Source organism: Chiloscyllium plagiosum, unplaced genomic scaffold, assembly GCF_037043375.1.
Source record: "Chiloscyllium plagiosum isolate Xiang-an unplaced genomic scaffold, Cpla_swu_hap1 HiC_scaffold_9, whole genome shotgun sequence".
Lineage (NCBI taxonomy): Eukaryota > Metazoa > Chordata > Chondrichthyes > Orectolobiformes > Hemiscylliidae > Chiloscyllium > Chiloscyllium plagiosum.
In genome coordinates this window covers 46,674,071-46,695,991 of record NW_028270147.1, presented here as the reverse complement: position 1 = coordinate 46,695,991, position 21,921 = coordinate 46,674,071, and the positions used below count along the sequence as shown (strand labels likewise).

The 21,921-nt window shown below is 40.1% G+C and overlaps 1 protein-coding gene across 1 annotated transcript in view; it reads right to left on the bottom strand.

The window, feature by feature from the left end:
* LOC122554723 (calreticulin) overlaps positions 1 to 21,921 on the bottom strand; it is a 63,557-nt gene that overhangs the window by 14,336 nt on the left and 27,300 nt on the right. The window contains exons 5-6 of the mRNA XM_087990272.1: positions 21,502 to 21,711; positions 20,464 to 20,577 (exon numbers count right to left, since the gene is read on the bottom strand). Of these exons, the coding sequence (XP_087846398.1) occupies positions 20,464 to 20,577; positions 21,502 to 21,711 (324 nt within the window). The remainder of the gene's footprint in view (positions 1 to 20,463; positions 20,578 to 21,501; positions 21,712 to 21,921) is intronic.

Below are 21,921 nucleotides of genomic sequence, written 5' to 3'. Positions count from 1 at the left end.
TACACATTTTAGCACAGTTCATTTTTCCTGATTTTTTTTTAATAGATATTTTTATTAGAAATTTAACATTTTTACAAGTTTACAAAAATAAACAAAACTCTCAGATATAAACATTGATATACAATTAGCTCAAATATACAATAGCCAAAATTTAACAAAAAAAAACAAAAAAAAAACAAAACAACAAAAAAAACCCGAAAAGAGAAAAAAAGGAAAAAAAAACAAACAAAACTCAATTATCTACTAATCTAACCTACAACTAACCAGAGTGTATATTTAAGTCTCTTACATGCTCGGGATGTGTTAGCATCAGATATAATAAAACCCGTATTCGTGCGGGATTCCTCCCCTGAGGGGCCGCGGACCAGCCAGGTTTGTAATCTCAATTAAATAAAAGCCCTTGTTAGGATAGCCGAAATATCTGTATTTATGTAATTCAAAAAGGGCTGCCATATTTTATTAAATAATTTGGTCTTTCGGTGCACCATATTTGTAAGGAAGTCAAGGGGAATACATTCCATAATTAGTCTGTGCCAATTTGAAAATCCAGGGGGGCCCTCAGCCGCCCAGTTCACCAAAATATTTTTCCTTGCACAGAAAGAAAGAATAGAAAATAGTCTCTTCCCGTACATGTCCAGGGAGGGAAAGTTCGAAAAGCCCAAGAGGAGAGATACAGGGTCCACTTTAATTTCCGTTCCTAAAATTTCTGTCAGGGTACTTGCTACTTTAGTCCAATATCTACGGATCTTATGACAGGTCCATAAGCAATGTACAAGAGTGCCCACCTCTATTTTGCATTTAGGACACATTGGAGATGCTCCTGCCTTAAATTTTGCCAATCGAACCGGTGCTATATGGGCCCAATGAAGTATCTTCAGCTGGATAGCCTGGGTTCTGTTACAAATAGTAATTCTTCTAGCATTTTCCCAAATATCATTCCACGTTTCTGTGGAGATTTCTAGTCCCAGATCCTGATCCCATGTTTTAAGCAGATTATCCATATCTCCCGATACTTTATCATGTAGTAAATGATAAATAGTACTGACGGAAGATACCCCCACTGGTCGTAGGACACTACATTCTCTATCGGATTTATAAAGACTATCTAATAACGTAGTCTTCTTCTGTATATAATCTCGAATTTGGAAGTATCGAAAGAGGTCTCCATTGGGTAATCCGAATTTCTGACGCAGCTGTTCGAAAGACATCAGGACCCCATCTTTAAATAGATCCCCTAGACATGAGATACCCCTGGATCTCCAGAGTTTAAAAGTGGCATCTGTTAATCCCGGTTGGAATCCCCATGTTTCCTGATTGTTTATGTATCCAAGCTTTTGTGAAAGTGTTATCCTCATACTTTCATAGGTTTACCTAGATACCTCCGTGAAATGGCCTATTAAGGTTTGCACTCAAATACAGCGTTGTCCGTCATCAAGATTGTTAATTGCTGGGTCCCAAAAATTGATTTAAATTGGACCCATAAACAGGAGGCAAATGCCATTAGGTGATCCCCTTTCTTTTGTCTAAATTTATTCAGTCTGTCCATGGGCTCCCTTCTACTATATCCTTTTTGCTGTCAGCCCTGTCTTCCCCATAACTGCTAGATAGACCCTCTCCATCCACCGCAACACTACATGGATTGGAAAGGACATCTCATTTGAATTGCTTAAGCACACAAGGAACATCCCCCATTTCATCAAGTCCATGTAACCCTCTCTGATGTTGAGTGGCAGCAAACAGCTCATGAGTATCAACAGCAGGTGCAAAGATATCTGTAGCATAATTTCATAATTGTGCTACAGAACAAGGGGTATCACACTGTTTGTTCCCGTTCTGAAATCCGGTTTGGACTGTTTGAAAGAGATTCATTGGGTTTACCGAAGCAGGCTGCTTAAGTGCTTCAGCCTTTCCTACCATCTCAAAGGGACTTGCAGGAGTCTGTGAGAAATGCTTCATTTTGACTTCCTGTCCTGGAGGTTGAGATGCCTCTGGGAATCGACATAAACCAACATTGGGCAGGGCTTGTGTCTCAGATCATACAACTAGTGCAGGTGGAAACAGAGAACCTTTGTCTGAGAATGACGGAAGGCAGAAGGGTCAGGATTATATGACTATTCCCGAACCTGATTTAAATATTATACAGCTTCCTCCTCAACTGATCCCTAATCAGGATCACCTCTTTCATTCCTTGATTTCTGTATGTTCTAACGGCACAGTGAAACTCTTTATGGCTGGACAGCTATGACTTCAAAGCATCAATTTCTTGTTGGCATTTAGAATGAACAATAGTCTGCATTTCTATCTCAAGCTGTGTCTGATGTAATATTTTAAAGGCTGCCTGGAGATTTTTACATTTGCTTTCAAGTTCCTGAAACTTAATCTTTGACTCCTGAACCTGCCTTTTTCACATTTCTGTTCAGTGCCTCAAAATGATTTTGATCATGTGAGGTAAATTATCTTCTCCTGATTGGCCATCTCTAGGGGCTTAACCTTTCCCTTTAGTTCTGGGTTTTCTATTGGAAAACTGCCCTTCCCTGACTGGCAGATACAGCTTGAGCTAAAAGTGCAGAATATCATTCATTCTAAATGCCAACAAGAAAGTGATGCCTTGAAGTCACAGCTTTTCAGCCATAAAGAGTTTCAGTGTGCCTTCAGAACATAAGGAATCAAGGAATCAAGGAATGAAAGAGGTGATCCCGATTAGGGATCAGTTGCGGACGAAGCCATATAGTATTCAAATCAAGTTCGGGAATAATCATATAATCCTAACCCTGGTGCCCTCCGTCATTCTCAAATAAAGGTTCTCTGTATCCACCTGTACCAGTTGTATTGTCTGAGACATAAGCCCTGCCCAGTATTGGTTCTGTTTTAGCTCTGCATCTTCTAACTTCGACTCACTTATCTCACCATTTTTGTTTAACACATGCTTCACGTACCAAGTCTCCACATAAAGACAACAATTTCCCATCAGTCTGTCCTCTTTGGGTGCACACTTCCCCAAGGACTTTGTTTTGTAAATATTTTTATTAAGAATAAAAGATCTTAAGTTTTTTACAAAATTACAAAATCACTACAAAATAGTGTGACAACTTTATAATATAATGACATAACAGCAAACAAACTACTAATCTACTCCACAAATCACTGAAATGAGAGAAGAAAAAAATCTACAAAGACTGCAATTCAATAAATAACTAAAGGAAAAAGAAATAAATAAATAAGCAAAATAAAATTAAATCAAGTTATATCAAGATAACTTAAATTATATTCAATTAAGTTGCGACACTCAGCGTAATCCCACTGAAGCTCTTCACCAATGGGAGCATTAATAACCAAATCCGTATTTATTCAGGATTCTTCCCCCCCAAGGACCTCTGGACAACCAGACCTAGCTCTCATGTCTACACAAAGGCCCTGACCAATATAGCTGACAAGTCTGCATCAATATAATTCAGAAAGAACCATGTTCTATAAAACAGTTCCATTTTCTGGTGCACCATACTCATAAGAAAGTCCAGGGGGATGTGCTCCATAACTAATCTATGCCAGCCCGAAAGTCCCAGGGGATTCTCTGACACCCAACTCATTAAAATGTTCTTCCTTGTACAAAATGAAAGAATATTAAACAATTTCTTCCCATGCACGTCCAAAGAAGGGAGAATTGGAAGACCCAAGAGGAGGGACACCGGATCCAACTTAACCTCAGTTCCCAAAACCTCTTCCAAAATGCTCGCTAGAGCATCCCAATACCTGCGAAGCTTGTGGCATGACCACAAGCAATGAGTAAGAGTGTCAACATCCATTTTACATTTGGGGTAGATTGGGGAAACTTCTAACTTGAATTTCACAAGCCGTTACAGTGCCAAATGAGCCTTGTGGAGCCAAAAGAGAAAATGCTGGAAAATCTCAGCAGGTCTGGCAGCATCTGTAAGGAGAGAAAAGAGCTGATGTTTTCAAGTCTAACTGACCCTTTGTCAAAGTTGTGGAGCCCTATGGAGTATTTTTAGTTGAATAGCCTGGGTCTTGTTACAAATCAAAATCTTCTTAATGTTCTCCCAAATATCCTCACACATCTCTGACGAGATTTCCAACCTCAGTTCTTGAGTCCAATTCTGCATAGCCGCTCAATGTCCTTTGAAACATTACTTCCTAAAAAGTGATAGAGAGTGCTGACCGAGAGACCGTCCGTAGACCGGAGCACTGACCTTTCCATATCCGACTTATAGGGACTAACCATCGATGTAAGTCTTTGTTTGTATAAAGTCCCTAACCTGAAAGAAATGAAAGAGGTCGGTCCTGGGTAGCTCAAATTTCTGACTCAGCTGCTCGAAAGACATCATGACTTTCTCATCAAATGAATCTCCCAAACAGGAGATTCCTCTAGACTCCCAATAGTTACAGCCGGGGCCAGAATCCCAACATTCCGACTACGGGTGTGAAAGGGGAAGTTTTTTGTAAGTTGTCCTCACCTTGCCACATCATTCGCCATGCTTTAACTGTGTTAAGAACAACTGGATTTCTGTAACAGTCCTCATCCTGTTGATAAACAACAAATTGATGAGGGGGCATTTGCCTGGGTTCGACTTCTGAGCAACTTAGGGTCACTTCTTATTGAAGGCCCACCCAGGGATGTCAATTTGTATTACTCGCCACAAGCTACCTTTAAGCTATCAGTACCTGTAAGAAACCTCACAGACAATCAAATACTGAAACAATTACTTAAACTTTCCTGCATTTAGTCCAAAATAAGATCCTTCAAGTAAGCAAGTTAATCCTTACCTACTGCCCAATTAATGGTAGATTTAGCTATAATTCAACCAACAGTGTCTGTCTCTACATATCTAGAGTTCAATCCTTGGCAGTGTTGTTCTTCAAAGTTCAGCTACTGAAGAATTCTGAATAGCAATTTCTGTTTTGTGAAGTTTCTGTTGTGACATTATTGATGATCTTTTAGTTCGATTCATCCACAACATTCATTATATGATTCAAGCCTATACTTGTCTTCTTATTAGGAGAAGCTTCCCTGTTCCTTATTACATTTGGTTTTAAATGTCTATACAAAACACAACTTTCTTGCAAATAACTCCCCCCCCCCCCCCCCCCCCCCCCGCTTACCTCAGAGCATTCCTTCTGCAGACAATCTTAATTGCACATTTGTAATGAGGCAGCAGGTTATCAAGCAGTGGTACCTCCTGTCTCTCAGAGAGCTTGTTTGTGTTCTTTGACTCTTTCTTCCCAGAGATAGTTAAGTAGTCTATTGCTTTTAATTCCTTTATAACAATTTCTCCTTTCATCTCAGGAAACAATTTATTTCGGAAATACTTACTGCTGATTCTTTCAATCCTTGAATAACTATTGAAGTTTTGAAGGTTACAGAATCACAAGTGTTTCCATTATAATTCACTGGAAGAGCATGCTAGAAATGAAGACCCACTATTCCTAGAATTATCACGAAAGTTAAAGATTTTCTACTTAACTTTCAGACCCAGGTTGATAGAAAGCATGGACAGAGTATCTGAACTTAACAAGAATTAATATTTAATATAAGTAATTAGATGTCAGTATATAAAGTGGAACGGTGGGTTGGTAAGTTTGTCGATGACACAAAGGTTGGTGGAGTGGTGGATCATGTGGAGGGTTGTTATAGGTTGCAATGAGACATTGACAGGATGCAGAGTTCTGCTGAGAAATGGCAGATGGAGTTCCACCTGAAAAAGTATGAAGTAATTCATTTTGGAAGGTCAAATTTGAATACAGAATACAGGGTTAAAGGCAGGTTTCTTGGCAGTGTAGAGGAACAGAGGGATCATGGAGTCCACATCCATTGGTCCCTCAAAATTGCCACCCAAGTTGATTTGGTTGTTAAGAAGACATATGGTGTGTTGGCTTTCATTAGCAGAGTATTGAGTTTAAGAGCCATGAGGTTATGCTGCAGCTCTATAAAGCCCTGGTTAGACCACACTTGGAATATTGTGTTCAGTTCTGGTCGCCTCATCATCAGAAAGATACGGAAGCTTTAGAGAGGGTGCAGAGGAGATTTACCAGGATGCTGCCTGGACTGGAGGGCATGTCTTATGAAGAAAGGTTGAGGGCGCTAGGGCTTTTTTCATTGGAGTGACTTGATAAAGGTGTACAAGTTGATGAGAGGCATTGGTAGAGTGGATAGCCAGTGACTTTTTCCCAGGGAGGAAGTGGCTATCACAAGGGGGCATTTTAAGGTGATTGAAGAAAAGTTTAGGGGGAATGTCAGGGTAGGTTCGTTACACAGAGAGTGGTGAGTGCGTGGAATGCACTGCCAGCAGTGGTAGTAAAGTCAGATACATTCGTGACATTGAAGTGACTCTTGGGTGGGCACATGGATGGTAGTAAAATGAAGGATACATAGGCTAGTTTGATTTTAGAGTAGGTTAAAAGGCCAGCACAACATCGAGGGCCAAAGGGCCTGTACTGTGCTGTACTGTTCTATGTTCTATGTTCTATAACACCACGAATGAAACCTCTAATGCCCATATCAATTCCCCTTTACACACAGACAGATAGACAAACAAATGGGGTAAAAATAGGTACTGGCAGAGGGGACAAATTGAAAAGACAGTTCAGTAGTCTTTGTTCTCAGGTTCTGTTGAGATGATCTTTACAATTCTACTGTGGGCCAGCACATAGTTTCTGTTACCTTTCTCTGGATGCTTCCACTGGTTGGTAAGAGGCACAAAGTGACCGGTTTGTTTAGAAAATGTCTCTGACTTATTAGTTAAAAGTCACAGGTTACAACAACCTTTGAAGGAACGATAAACTGGTTTTATTCACATTTACAGTGAATTTTGTTTGCAGAGAACAGAAAGACTACTCCTAAGTAGGGGGAGAACTGCACACTTCTCTCTTTTATAAGTAGTTCCCAGCTTCAACTATCCAGTTACTTGAGAACTAATCACACAGTAATTGGCAGGCTAAAAGTTGTGTTGTCAATAAGTGGTCACTAATCCATGGATCAATCAACTTCTTGTTGCCAAAAAAGCTGCACCCATACACCCCTTGGCTCCAAGTACTCTGCCACTCAAACAGCAACTACTGCTTGTTCAAACAATTTTTCAATAAAACTTGGCATAGGTGCAAGGTTACATTTTTGAAAACATGCAGCTATTCTTTCAAACAATAGTCTTAAAACAACTTTCTTGTTTCAGTGCATAGTTTTTAAAATACTCAGAAATAAAAAGACCCAGTCCTTGAGAAATAATGTGAGAAATCCATGAGACTCATTGGGGTTTTTTAGGATGAGTTCAGAAAAGAATAGAATAGAATCCCTACAGTGTGGAAACAGGCTATTTGACCCAACAAGTCCACACTGACCCTCGGAAGAGTATTCCACTCAATCCCATTCCCCTACCCTCTTACATTTCACCTGACTAATGCACCTAACTTACACATCCCTGAACACTTTCAGAAATTAAGCATGTCTAATCCAGCTAACCAGCATATCTTTTTTCTGTGGGAGGAAACTGGAGCACCCAGAGGAAACCCATGCAGACACAGGACGAATGTGCAAACTCTACACAGACAGTCGCTGAGGCTGGAATTGAATCAAGATTCCTGGCACTGTGTGGCAGCAGTGCTAACCACTGAGCCACCGTACTTACATGGTCAATACCATCGGTCAAATTGTAGCTATCAATACTAAGTGAAATCAGAAGTAAGCTCTGCTTTGAGTGCAGGAAAGGTGAATAAGGTAGCTGAGAGATATAAAAGGTTTTTGTCAAAAAGATAACTCCATTCTCTTCAATTATGCAGCTAAACCTATAACTATATTAAGAGACACACGAGCTGCATAAGCTCTTTTGCTGGAGAAGGTCACAGTTATCCCTCAACAGAGTACAACGCATTCCAAAGTGTTAATGGACAAGATAAGTGGATTATACATCCCAGATGGTTATACAAAGTGCATTTGGAAGGCTTTTAAAATTGGTTCACAGGATGTGGGCATTGCTGGATAGGCCAGCGTTTATTGCCCATACCTAATTGAGCAGTTAAGAGTCATCCACATTGCATGGGGTCTGGAATTACATGTGGTGCACCTGGAATGTCATGGGAGCCATTCACCAATCAAAAGGAAAAAGATATTATCAAGTCTCAAAAAAGAAAAGGTTGATGTAGCCCTTCTACAGGAGGCACATCTACTTGATAAGGAGCATTCAAATCTGCAACAGGGTGGGTTTGGCCAGATGTTCTTTTCACCTTTCAGCTCAAAAAGTAGGGGAATAGCCATTCTTATTCAGAAGAATCTTCCCTTCTAAATGCTCAGCCAGATAAAAGATGAGTCAGGACGGTATGTATTAATTAAAGCCCTAATATATGGAGAGGAATACGGGATTTTGAATCATTATTGCCCCCCGGCACACCCTTTTGAATTTGTAATGGAAGCGTTCTCCAAGTTGATGGCTCTCGGAGTGCGCCTATAATTATAGGGGGTGATTTTAGTTGTATCATTGACCCAGAGACGGACAGGATATCTTGGAGCTTTGCAGGCATATATATCTTTGAGATCTAGGGAGTTGGTGGATCTGAATAGGGAGTTGGGGCTGGTAGATGTGTGGAGGTGTCTTCATCCTGAGGGGAGAGACTTTACTCTCTATTCTAATTTACACAAGAGCCATACTAGAATCAATACGTTTTTTGTTCCCTCAACCCTTGTCTTGTAAAATAGGTAATATAACTATTTCTGACCATGCCACAGTATATATGGAGGTTAAGACTAGTGATGATGAGATAGGTTCCAGACATTGGCGTAGGGACCCTTTTCTATTGAAGGATAGCAAGTTTATAAAATATTTTTCGCAGGAATTTAAAACCTTCTGGGATATCAACTCAGGCATGGCCAGTAACCCTTCGACAATGTGGGAGACTGCAAAGGCATACACGCAGGCCTGGTCATCTCATTTTCTGCAACCCGGAAAAGACAAAAGGGAGAACAACAGTGTCTGCTCGAGGCTTGCCTATAGGCAGCTGAGACAGCGTATGCTGATAGGCCCTCCATTACTAAACTACAGTGGATCACAGCCCTTCGGGCAACTTTGAATACTGCACTTACTCATACAGCAAAGAAGGAGATATTATTTGCGAAGCAGAGACTATTTGAATATGGTGACAAGCCTGGCAAGTACCTAGCATACCTTGCCAGAAAGAAAAAGGCTCCCCAAACCATTATGTCCATTAGAGAGAGTGCTGGTACCCTGACTTGTAATTGTAAAAAGACCAATGCAGCCTTCAGAAAGTTCTATTTCGAATTGTGTAAGTCGCAGGACTGTGAGGATACAACGAGGAAGATGGAATCTTTTTTTAAAAATCTGGCCCTCCTGGGCCTAACCTCGGAGCAGGTGTCTTTCTTTTTTTTTTAGATATTTTTATTAGAAATTTAACATTTTTACAAGTTTACAAAAATAAACAAAACTCTCAGATATAAACATTGATATACAATTAGCTCAAATATACAATAGCCAAAATTTGACAAAAAAAAACAAAACAACAAAAAAAAAACCGAAAAGAAAAAAAAACAAACAAACAAAACTCAACTATCTACAAATCTAACCTACAACTAACCAGGGTGTATATTTAAGTCTCTTACATGCTCGGGATGTGTTAGCATCAGATATGATAAAACCCGTATTCGTGCGGGATTCCTCCCCCGAGGGGCCGCGGACCAGCCAGGTTTGTAATCTCAATTAAATAAAAGCCCTTGTTAGGATAGCCAAAATATCTGTATTTATGTAATTCAAAAAGGGCTACCATATTTTATAAAATAATTCGGTCTTTCGGTGCACCATATTTGTAAGGAAGTCAAGGGGAATACATTCCATAATTAGTCTGTGCCAATTTGAAAGTCCAGGGGGGCCCTCCGCCACCCAGTTCATCAAAATATTTTTCCTTGCACAGAAAGAAAGAATAGAAAATAGTCTCTTCCCGTACGTGTCCAGGGAGGGAAAGTTCGAAAAGCCCAAGAGGAGAGATACGGGGTCCACTTTTATTTCCGTTCCTAAAATTTCTGTCAGGGTACTTGCTACTTTAGTCCAATATCTACGGATCTTATGACAGGTCCATAAGCAATGTACAAGAGTGCCCACCTCTATTTTGCATTTAGGACACATTGGAGATGCTCCTGCCTTAAATTTTGCCAATCGAACCGGTGCTATATGGGCCCTATGAAGTATCTTCAGCTGGATAGCCTGGGTTCTGTTACAAATAATAATTCTTCTAGCATTTTCCCAGATATCATTCCACGTTTCTGTGGAGATTTCTAGTCCCAGATCCTGATCCCATGTTTTAAGCAGATTATCCATATCTCCCGATACTTCATCATGTAGTAAATGATAAATAGTACTGACGGAAGATACCCCCACTGGTCGTAGGACACTACATTCTCTATCGGATTTATAAAGACTATCTAATAACGTAGTTTTCTTCTGTATATAATCTCGAATTTGGAAGTATCGAAAGAGGTCTCCATTGGGTAATCCGAATTTCTGACGCAGCTGTCCGAAAGACATCAGGACCCCATCTTTAAATAAATCCCCGAGACATGAGATACCCCTGGATCTCCAGAGTTTAAAAGTGGCATCTGTTAACCCCGGTTGGAATCCCCATGCTCCCACTATCGGTGCATAGGGGGATGTTTTATGTGAATTACCCTCAATTTGCCGCATTATATTCCAAGCCTTGATTGTATTCAGTATTATAGGGTTTTTACAGTGATCTGTAATGATTTTCCTCTTGTCTGAGAATAAAAGGTTAATAAGTGGGTATTTTACTTGAGAAGCCTCGATGTCCAACCAGATTGATTGTGGATCAGACAAGACCCAATCAGCTATGTAACTTAATAGGGAACTTAACTGATATTTCCTAAAATCTGGGAAGTCCAATCCACCCCTTGCCTGTGGAAGCTGTAGCTTCTTCAGCTTAATGAGGGGCCGCCTATGATTCCAGATAAAGGAACTCAGCCAGCCGTATAATTTACATAAAGCCGTCCTCGGCAGCATCACCGGAAGCATTCTCATAGGATATAGGAGACGGGGCAGGATATTCATTTTGATTAATGCTATTCTACCCAACCAGGAAATTGGCAGGTCTCCCCATCGCTGGAGGTCCTGCCTTATCCTTTCCAATAAATACACAAAATTAGCCTTATACAACTGACCAAATACTGGAGTAATAAAAATGCCTAAATATAAGAAACCCTCCAGGGACCAGCGAAAGGGAAAAAGGGAACCGTCCGCTAAGCGGGGTATCACAGCAAGGCCACCCATTGGCATAGCCTCCGATTTTGAAAAATTAATTTTATAGCCTGAGAATGCACTAAATGTATTAATACTTGGATTAAGCGAGGTATGGACATCAAAGGGTTACTGAGGAATAGAAGAACATCATCTGCATAAAGGGTAATTTTATGTTTACCTGTACCAATCCTTGGGGCCACTATATTAGGATCAGCTCGTATAGCTTCTGCTAGTGGTTCAATTATTAGCGTGAATAACAATGGCGAGAGGGGACATCCCTGACGGCAGCCCCTACCCACACTGAAGCTATCCGAGCCTAATCCATTGGTAACCACAACTGCTTTGGGATCACTATACAATGTTGAGATCCATTTGGTAAACACCTGTCCAACACCAAACCTCTCCAATGTGTAAAACAAATATGACCATTCGACCCTATCAAATGCCTTTTCCACGTCTAATGAAACCACTACTCCTGGTATCTTTCCCTGATGACAAGCTTGAATCATATTCAGAGCCCTTCTAACATTATTGGATGATCTACGGCCCTTAATAAACCCCGTCTGATCCTCCTTTATAATATGTGGCAGTATCCTTTCTAATCTCAGTGCTAACGTTTTAGAGAGGATTTTAAAATCTACATTTAGCAAGGATATTGGTCTGTATGATGTACAATCTTCTGGGTCCTTTCCTTTTTTAAGGATAAGAGAGATATTTGCCTCTTTCAGCGAAGGCGGGAGACAGCCCTGACTATATGCATAGTTATACATGTCCATAAGTGGACCAACCAGTATTTCTGTAAATTCTTTATAGAATTCAGCTTGAAAGCCATCTGGGCCCGGTGCCTTACCATTTTGAAGGTGCCTAATTGCATCAACTATTTCTTGGGGTGTAAGAGGAGCATTTAGGACCGATACTTGTTCCGGAGTTAGGTCTGGAAAAGTCAAATTTTTTAAAAATGACTGCATCCTCTTCGTCCTATCTTCACAATCCTGTGATTTATATAACTCAGAATAGAATTCTCTAAAGGTCGCATTAATCTTTTTATGATCATGAGTCAAAATACCCGTACTTTCCTTGATAGACATAATAGTCTGAGGGGCCTTTTTTTTCTTTGCAAGAAATGCTAAGTATCTACCCGGTTTGTCGCCATATTCATATAACCTTTGCTTTGCAAATAATATTTCCCTCTTAGCCGTTTGAGTAAGTGTAGTATTTAGAGCTGTCCTAAGAGCTGTAATCCTTTGCAATTTAATAATAGAAGGTCTATCAGTGTATGCTGTTTCAGCCGCTTTTAAGCGGGCTTCAAGCAGACGCTGTTGTTCTCCCTTTAATTTCTTCTGGGTCGCTGAGTAGGAGATGATCAAGCCTCGCGTGTAAGCTTTGATGGTCTCCCACATCATTGACGGGTTGCTAGCTGTACCTGAATTAATTTCTAAAAAAGTTTTAAATTCTTGAGAGAAGTACTTTACAAATTTACTATCTTTCATTAAGAAGGGGTCCATACGCCAATGCCGAGGGGATGTCCCACTGTTCCTCTCCTTAGTTTCCATATATACAGCAGCGTGGTCAGAAATTGCTATATTACCTATTTTACAGGATGATATGGAATTTAAAAAAATCGAGGGGGCAAAAAACATATCAATTCTGGTATGACATTTATGTGGATTAGAGTAGAAAGAAAAATCTCTACCTTGTGGATGAAGACATCTCCATACATCTACTAATCCTAATTCTTTGTTCAGATCCATCAATTGTCTAGATCTGGGAGATACTCCTGCAGTACTCTTGGGAATCCTGTCTATTTCCGGATCCATAATACAATTAAAGTCTCCCCCTATAATTATATGACGGGCATCAAAAGCCATCAATTTTGAAAAGGCTTCCGTTATAAATTTAAAGGGGTGTGCCGGGTGGCAGTACAAATTTAAAATCCCATATTCCTCTCCATTTATGAGGGCTTTAATCAAGATATATCGTCCAGATTCGTCTTTTATCTGCTTTAGGATTTTGAAAGGGAAATTCTTCCGAACAAGAATAACAACTCCCCTGCTTTTTGAGCTAAAAGAAGAAAAAAAGGCCTGATCAAATCCGCCCTGTCGTAATTTCAAGTGTTCTTTATCCGACAGGTGTGTCTCCTGTAGGAGAGCAATATCAACTCTTTCCTTCTTAAGATTTGATAATATTTTTTTCCTTTTAAGTGCCGAATTACTCCCCTTGACATTCCAGGTGCACCACTTAACCGACTGATCAACCATAATCCTCTGGGCCAATCCGAGACCCCTCGGGAGGGGGAACCCTATCCAGAACATCCCGAGCATGGAACATGTAAAATTTACAAAAATAAAGCCTCTTTAATACACCCACAACAATACAGTAAAAAACTATTTCTAAATAAAAAAAATATAAAACGTATCTAAGTGGAGACTTTCCCCCTTGTTCCCAGGGGGCGTCACTTCCTCTCCAAAAATCCCTCATATCCTCTCCCAACCAATGCCCCAACCTTGACCCAGGCACTCCTCAATAAAATGAGGAAAATTCAAATATAATACAAAGCTAGAGTTAACAGTGAGCACCCCACCCCCACCCCTACCAACACCTGGGTATATTTGGTAATGTTAATACCATATATAAACATATAACTATAAAATTACCAGTTCAACAAATAATAATTAAATATGATAATACAAAATAACGAAGGGAAAAACAACCCCGCTCCTAAAGACAGAGGTAAAATCGAATAAGGGAACCACCTCCCCCCACCAACATTAACCAAATCCCCCAGCTTATATATATATACATATATATACATACACATACACACATATATACATATATATATACATACATACACACACACACATATACATACATCCCTCATATATACATAAAATAATAACAGAAAACAACTCCAAGGGGGGGGGAGAAAATCAAATCCCTCTCCCCACCCCCCATGATAATATTAAGCAGTAAGGTAAGAAAAAAAAAGGGAGGGGATATAAACCAAAGCGGGGTGGGGGGAAAGGCAGACCAACATCCATTATGTCCTACAGTTTATCTAAGAGAGTCCAAGAATTCCTTAGCCTTTTCTGGTGATCCAAAGTTATATACAGATCCTTAATGGTTAAAGCGTAACATCGCTGGGTAGCGTAAGGAGTACTGAATATTTAAGTCCCTTAAACGCTTCTTCGCCTCGTCGAATGCCTTCCTCTTTCGAACCAGAGCCGGGGAAAAGTCCTGAAATAGCATGATCTTGGATCCTTTGTAGATCATAGCTCGGGGGTCTTTTCCGAGATTTCTAGAGGCTTCTAGGAGTATCTGCCTCTCCCTGTAGCTCTGCAGCCGGAACAGGACCGGGCGTGGGCGCTGGTTCGAGCCGGGCCCGCGTATTGCTACCCGGTAGGCCCATTCCACCCTTACCTGGCCTGATCCAGCTTGCAGATTTAAAAGTTGCGGCAGCCACTGCTCCAGGAATGCTGTAAGCTGCCCTTCCTCTTCCTGTTCGGGAAGGGCCAGCAAACGAATATTTTTTCGACGACCTCGATTATCGAGGTCGTCAATATGATTTTCCAAGGTCCGGACTCGCTGCTCGAGACTCCGGACCTGATCCACGGCCGATTGAGCGGTTGTCTCCGAGGTCGCGGCCTTTAGCTCCGCCCCTCCGACTCGGCGTTGAATTTCTTCAATTTCACGGTCGTGCTTCTGCAGCGCGGCCGAGAGCGACTCCCAACGATTTCTGGATTCAACGATAAAGGCATCGATCTTCGAGTCAAGCTTGGAAAGCATTTCTGCAAGACTTGCTACTGTAGGTAAGTCCCCTGGGGCGGCTGTGGACGCCTCTGCTGCAGCTGGAGAGTGTGGGGGAGGGGTTCCTGCTTGCTGAGAGCTGCGGGCTCCCTTCCCTTTAGTCATTTTAACTTAGGATTAAGTTGCTTAAATGTAATATTACACAACTAATTGAGTGACTAAACTATTATAAATGATTTATAAATGATTTGGTGAGCTTGGTAGGGGGTAGGTGACCCACTGTGCCCAAGTCTTGGGAGGAGCACTATAGACTCAGTCTTACTGGGTCGCCGCCATCTTGGATCCCCCCGGTGTCTTTCTTAAATGCTCCCCTGGCAACCCAGGAAGTACAGGAGGCAGTAAGGCAACTCCAGAGTGGCAAAGCGCCGAACCAGACGGATTCCAGGCTGAGTTCTATCAAGAATTTATAGAGGAACTGGCCGGGCCATTTATAAATATGAACAATTATTCACATAGTCAAGGCTGCCTCCCACCTTCTCTGAGAGAAGCAAATATTTCTCTCATTCTTAAGAAGGGAAAGGCCCCAGATGACCGCTCTTTGTACAGACCTATATCCTTGTTGAATGTGGATTTTAAAATTCCAGCATTAAGACTGGAGAGGGTTTTACCATTCATTATAAAAGAGGACCAGACGGGGTTTATAAAGGATCACAGATCAACTAATAATGTTAGAAGAATCTTAAACGTGGTACAAGCCTACCAGCAGGGAGCGATACTGGGATTAGTTGTCTCCCTAGATGCAGAGAAGGCATTCGATCGGGTTGAATGGCCATATCTTTTTTACATGCTGGAACAGTTTGGTGTTGGAGATGTCTTTACTAAATGGGTTACAGTATTATATAATGATCCCAAAGCAGATGTGATTACCAACGGTTTAAGTTCAGATAGCTTTAGCATTGGCAGAAGCTGTCGTCAGGGATGTCCTCTCTCACCACTATTATTTACGCTAGTGATCGAGCTGCTGGCAGAAGCTTTACAAACTGACCCTAATATAATGGCTCCAGAGGTTGGATCGGGCAAACACAAAATTATTGCAGGTGTTGCGCTCCTTTTCTTAAATGATCCTTTCACATCTGTGCCCCGGTTAATTCAAGTGGTTAACTTATTTGGTATATTCTCAGGTTAGAAAATCAATTTTATGAAATCGGAAGCCATGCCGCTGAGAGGTCTTGCCAGTATATCCAATTTTCCGGATGGATCCTGTTTCCCCTTTTGGTGGTCACTGGGGGTTTTCTGTACTTAGGTATTTTTATTACTTTGGCATTTGGCCAGCTATATTAAGCCAATTATACGCACTTATTAGAGATAATAAGATAGGATCTTCAATGCTGGGAAAATCTCCCAATATCCTGGCTAGGTCGAATAGCCTTAGTTAAGATGAATATTCTATCTCACCTTTTATACCCTGTGAGAATGCTCCCCTTGATGCTGCCGAGACAGGTGCTGCGGAAGCTTTATGGTTGGCTCAGTTCCTTTATCTGGAGTCATAGACGGCCCTTTATTAAATTAGAAAAGCTGCAGCTTCCGCAAGTAAGGGGTGGGCTGGACTTTCCAGGTTTCAGGAGGTATCAATTGAGCTCTCTATTATCTTATATAGCTGATTGGGTCTCTTGTGACCCACAATCAATCTGGTTAGATATTGAGGCCTCCCAAGCAAAATGTCCCCTCATCAATCTACTATTTATGGACAAGATGAGAGTTATTACGGATTATTGTAAAAACCCTATTGTATTAAATACAATCAAAGCCTGGAGGATAATGCGACGGGATGAGGGTAACTTGCAAAAAACCTCCCCTTATACCCCTTTAGTGGGAACATTGGGATTCCAGCCAGGGTTGACTGATGCTATATTCAAAATCTGGGAGTCCAGAGGTATCTCCTGTTTGGGAGATCTGTTCAATGGGGAGGTCATGATGTCCTTCGAACAGCTGCGTCAGAAGTTTGGGCTGCCTAGCAAGGATTTTATTTGGTATTTTCAAATGCGAGATTTTATACAAAAGAAGACCACATTGATAATTAATCCTTATAAATCGGATAGGAGAGTGCTTCGGCTAATGGGTCTGCCCTCAGTCAGTACTCTCTACCACTTACTATGTAATAAGGTGTCGAAGGACATGGAACAGTTATATAAAACGTGGAGTCAAGAATTGGGGATGAAAATCTCCTTAGAAATATGGGAGGATGTCTGGGAAAATGCTAGGAAGATCTCTATCTGTAACAGAACTCAGGCTATTCAATTGAAGATACTTCACAGGGCTCACATGGCACCAGAGCGACTTGCAAAGTTCAAGGCAGGAGCATCTCCAATGTTTCTTAAATGCAAAATAGAAGTTGGTACTCTCACGCATTGTCTGTGGACATGCCATAAGGTCCGTAGGTACTGACATAGAGTAGCGAATGCCTTGACAAAGACTTTGGAATGTGAGATTGGGTTGGACCCAATGTCTTTACTTTTGGGCTCCCCACATTTCCCCTCTTTGGATGTGTACAGGAGGAAATTATTCACTATCCTTTCCTTTTGTGCGAGGAAAAATATTTTAGTGAATTGGGTATCCAAAGGTCCCCCAGGACTTTCAAATTGACATAGGATAGTCATGGAATACATCCCCCTTGACTTCATTATGAATATGGTGCATCAAAAAACAGAAATATTTTATAGATCATGGCAGCCCTTTTTGAACTACATTGACACAGATATTTCGGCCATATTATTCAGGTAATGGTTCTGGCTGGTTCGGGAACCCCCGGGAGGTGGATTCCTGTATAAATACAGGTTTTGTTATGACTTGATATAAATCTATTTTGAATATGTATTTAGTTATTTATTTACTTATTTGTTTTCTTTTCTCCTGCACGGTGGTACAGTGGTTCGCACTGCTGCCTCACAGCGCCAGAGACCCAGGTTCAATTCCCGCCTCAGGCGACTTGACTGTGTGGAGTTTGCACATTCTCCCCGTGTCTGCGTGGGTTTCCTCCGGGTGCTCCGTTTTCCTCCCACAGTCCAAAGATGTGCAGGTCAGGTGAATTGGCCATGCTAAATTGTCCGTAGTGTTAGGTAAGGGGTAAATGTAGGGGTATGGGTGGTTTGCGCTTTGGCGGGTTGGTGTGAACTGTTGGGCCAAAGGGCCTGTTTCCACACTGTAAAGTAATCTAATCTAATCTAATCTAATCTGTTTATTGTTAGTAATGTATGATATCCTATTTTATGTTTTGGTTGTTTGTAGAATAGATTAGTAATTAGTTTTTTTAATTCTATATTGGCGTTGTTATTACATTGTAAAGTGGAATACACTAGTTTGTACTATTTTTGTAATTTCATAAAAAAATCACAAAAATCTTCTTTTTCAATAAAAATATCTATAAAAAAAGTCCAAACAAGTTTGTAAAGAACCATTCACTCGAATGCTAGTAGATTGTGGAAGGTCATTAGTGAAAACTAAAATGAGACATTGGTATATCTTTATTCTTATGTATCTGACATTTTGATTTCCAGAAACTATTCTTTTAAGGACAATTACAGCTAAGCAGTTGTATTAACTTAGCTTTTTCACTCGTGGAGTACCAATTGAAACAAAATTAGAACAAGGTTCTAACTTTGTCTAATTTTTTTTCAGGACATAATAAGCAAGTTGGGTACAACATAGTTGAAGTCTACTGCCTATCAAATGCAACCACAGGGAGCTCTGGAGAAAGCCATCAAATTCTCAAAACAATGAATAAAGCATACTGTTACAAATGCCAACAGGATTTGATAAAGAATTAAATCTGTTACTATTTGCAACCAGAAAATCCCTAATAAATCCATTAGATTTAGTCTTTTGAAAATGATTAATAGTCATGAGATAAAAATTTATTAAAAAGATGTTTTAAAGGCATAGACAAATTTTTGATATTGTATTACATACCCATGGATCTTCAGCAATTCACAGGAGTATGCAAAATTGTACAGGAGCATTTTAAAACCTCAGGAAAAGATAAAAGAATGGGCAGACAAACATGATACAACTAGAACCCTTCAACGAAAGACTTAATGTGAGTGCCATAACCTTTAAAAGATGAATTTCTGAAAGTGAGATTCAGTGGTCGATGCAAGGTAGTTTGGAGTATTAGCCATGTGACTTATCTGATAGGTTCTCCAGATTGCAGGTAAAAGAATCAATTATGTCATGTGAACATGTTAAAGCAATATCATTGTGAGAGGAAGACCATAAGAAATAGCTTTAAATATTGTTTCTAAGGTTGTTATGGTTTTGAACTGTCTCTTTGTTTTGGGTAAAATGAAGGAATGAAGGGTTCATGTCACTTGTTCTGAATTCTGTCCAACAATAAGCCTGGTAGGTTGATTGTTAAAGGTTACAGCATCTGATTGCTTTATTTGGAAGAAGGTACAAGATATTCACTCCTGTAAATAATGACCAGAGGAGCTGTGCTGACAGTGAATACTGTCAGTCATCAAGACTTAGGGAGATGTTAAAGACATAAAATATTGTGTCTGGTTATGCTTTATACTGTCTACTTAAATTCCAAAATAAAATGAAGTTGGAAGTTAGGAAGATAGCTAATTCACATTTTTACCTGCTATAGAAGGCCCATGCAACTCACATTGCCATGAAGATAGGTTTTGAGCTGGGAAAAGTGCATAGAACATGATTGTAGGATGAGGTTACAAGCTTCTCAAAAAAATCACAAACACACAGACAGGATCAGCCTGAAAAAAATCCAAGAGAGAAAGAGAGAGAGCAAAGAAATAGATAAAGAAAGCAATCTTTTGTTCACTATACTAAATGTGAATGCCAGCTCATAATTTGATTGAAGAGATTATGTACATGAGGGTTTAAATGAAGCTAGAAGATTCATTAAGTTTTAGCTTGAGGAAAGGATCTCCAATTCATCCGTCTCCATAAAAATCGGTTTGAGAAGTGAAAGACATCTGACTGGAAAAGGGAAATAAAGCACTTCGAATCAATTTGGATTGGTTGGAAAGTTAACTGTCAGGAGGATTTTTGGTCATCATAAAAGTTGAAAGGGATTCTTTTTCCCTTGTTTCTGGAGTACAAGTTGCCAACAGAAAATGGTATAGTCAATTCTGCTATTAGTTTATGAAGCAAAGTTTTCAAAACTTGAAATTCAATCAAGTGAACATTTCAGTCATTAGTTGCAAGTTTGAATTTCTTTTCAAAGTATTGTCTTTACTGGGGATCTTAACACCACAGGACATTGATTGTCTACAATAGTTTAACACTAATTCCTTCCTGTTTATTGTTTCATTTGGTAAAAGAACATACATCTTAAACTGAAAAATAAGTTGTCATAAAATATAATAATTTGAAGTATAGAATAACATGAAAGAAATGTACATGAAAAATAAGTAAATACAATGTTTTTGAAGTTCACCTTGTATTCTGGATTCTGAATCATAGGAGGCTCCCATTCACCATCCATCTCATCATCCCAGTCGGTTGGTTTCTTGGCATCAGGATCTGGAATGGATTCTGGCTTGTCCCAGTCCTCAATTTGTTTGGGGGTGGTTGGAGGGAGAAGGCAATTGGAAAGAAGGCAAAAAAAATGTATCTTTACTTGGTGAAAGTGTTCCCAGAGTCCAACACATGGCCACTAATTGTGAAGCAAAGGCAGTTGGGATGCAAAAGAGGTGAGAATTAGAGGAGCAGAAATCTGAGAGAATTGTTAAGCTGGAAGATCACAGAAGGCAATTGGGAGATTTGAAAACAAGAATGAATATTTTTAAAGTAAGGCATTGCAGGCAGCACGGTGACTCAGTGGCCAGCACTGCTGCCTCATACTGCCAGGGACACAGATTCAAATCCACCCTTGGGCGATTGTCTGTGTAGAGTTTGCACATTCTCCCTGTGTCTGTATGGATTTCCTCTGGGTGCTCTGGTTTCCTCCAACAGTCCAAAGATGTGCAGATTAGGTGAACTGGCCATGCCAAATTGCCCATAGTGTCCAGGATGTGTAGATTAGTCAGGGGAAATATAAAAGTAATAGAGTAGGGGAATGGGTCTGGGTGGGATACTTTTCTGAGGGTCGGTGTGGACTTGTTGGGCCAAATGGCCTGTTACCACACTGTAGGGATTCTTTGATATGATAATATATAGGTATGAATGTGGTGCTGAGAAATTATGGAGGCACTCTTTGAAAGGACCAAAGAAATGTATTACAAAAGGTTAGTTTCAGAAAATGGACTGGCTTGAAGATTTCTTTAAGGTGTACCGTGCTTATTTTCATACATAGTCCAGCATTTCTAAGCTGTGCCGAGAGACATGTTAGCACAATTATCAGTTATAGCATTCAAAGGGCTGAGTGACTTACTCATTAGAATGCTATTAAATTGCATGCACATTTATGATCAAATTTACCACTAAGATAGTTTTAAATTATTTAAATTATTCAGAATTAGTGATGCCAACTTACTTTTGGTTTCACATCATCTGGGTCATTAATCTTCTCTCTATCATCCCAGTCTTCAGGTTTCTTAGCATTTGGATCCTTAATTGTTTTAGGAGGCAGTAGGTCCCAATCCTCTTCCAAACTCCCAAATTCAACTTTTTCATTATCAATCTTCACTTCATAGGTGTTGTTGAAATGAACTATTAAGGTGTAGAGATGAGTGTATTCATCGTCCTGTGAGCAAAATGTTATTTCAGTTCAAACAAAGACATGACTTCTTCAATGCTCAAATTCCACTCCTTCAAATGTAAAAATCAGTTTCTTTCACTTATAAAGATTACCAGCTGTAAATTCTGTTTGATGTCCAACAAGTACAATACTTGCAGCTGATCTTTTGCCAATGGCTCTCCTCATGGTTTGAATCATTTCACCAAATAGTACCCT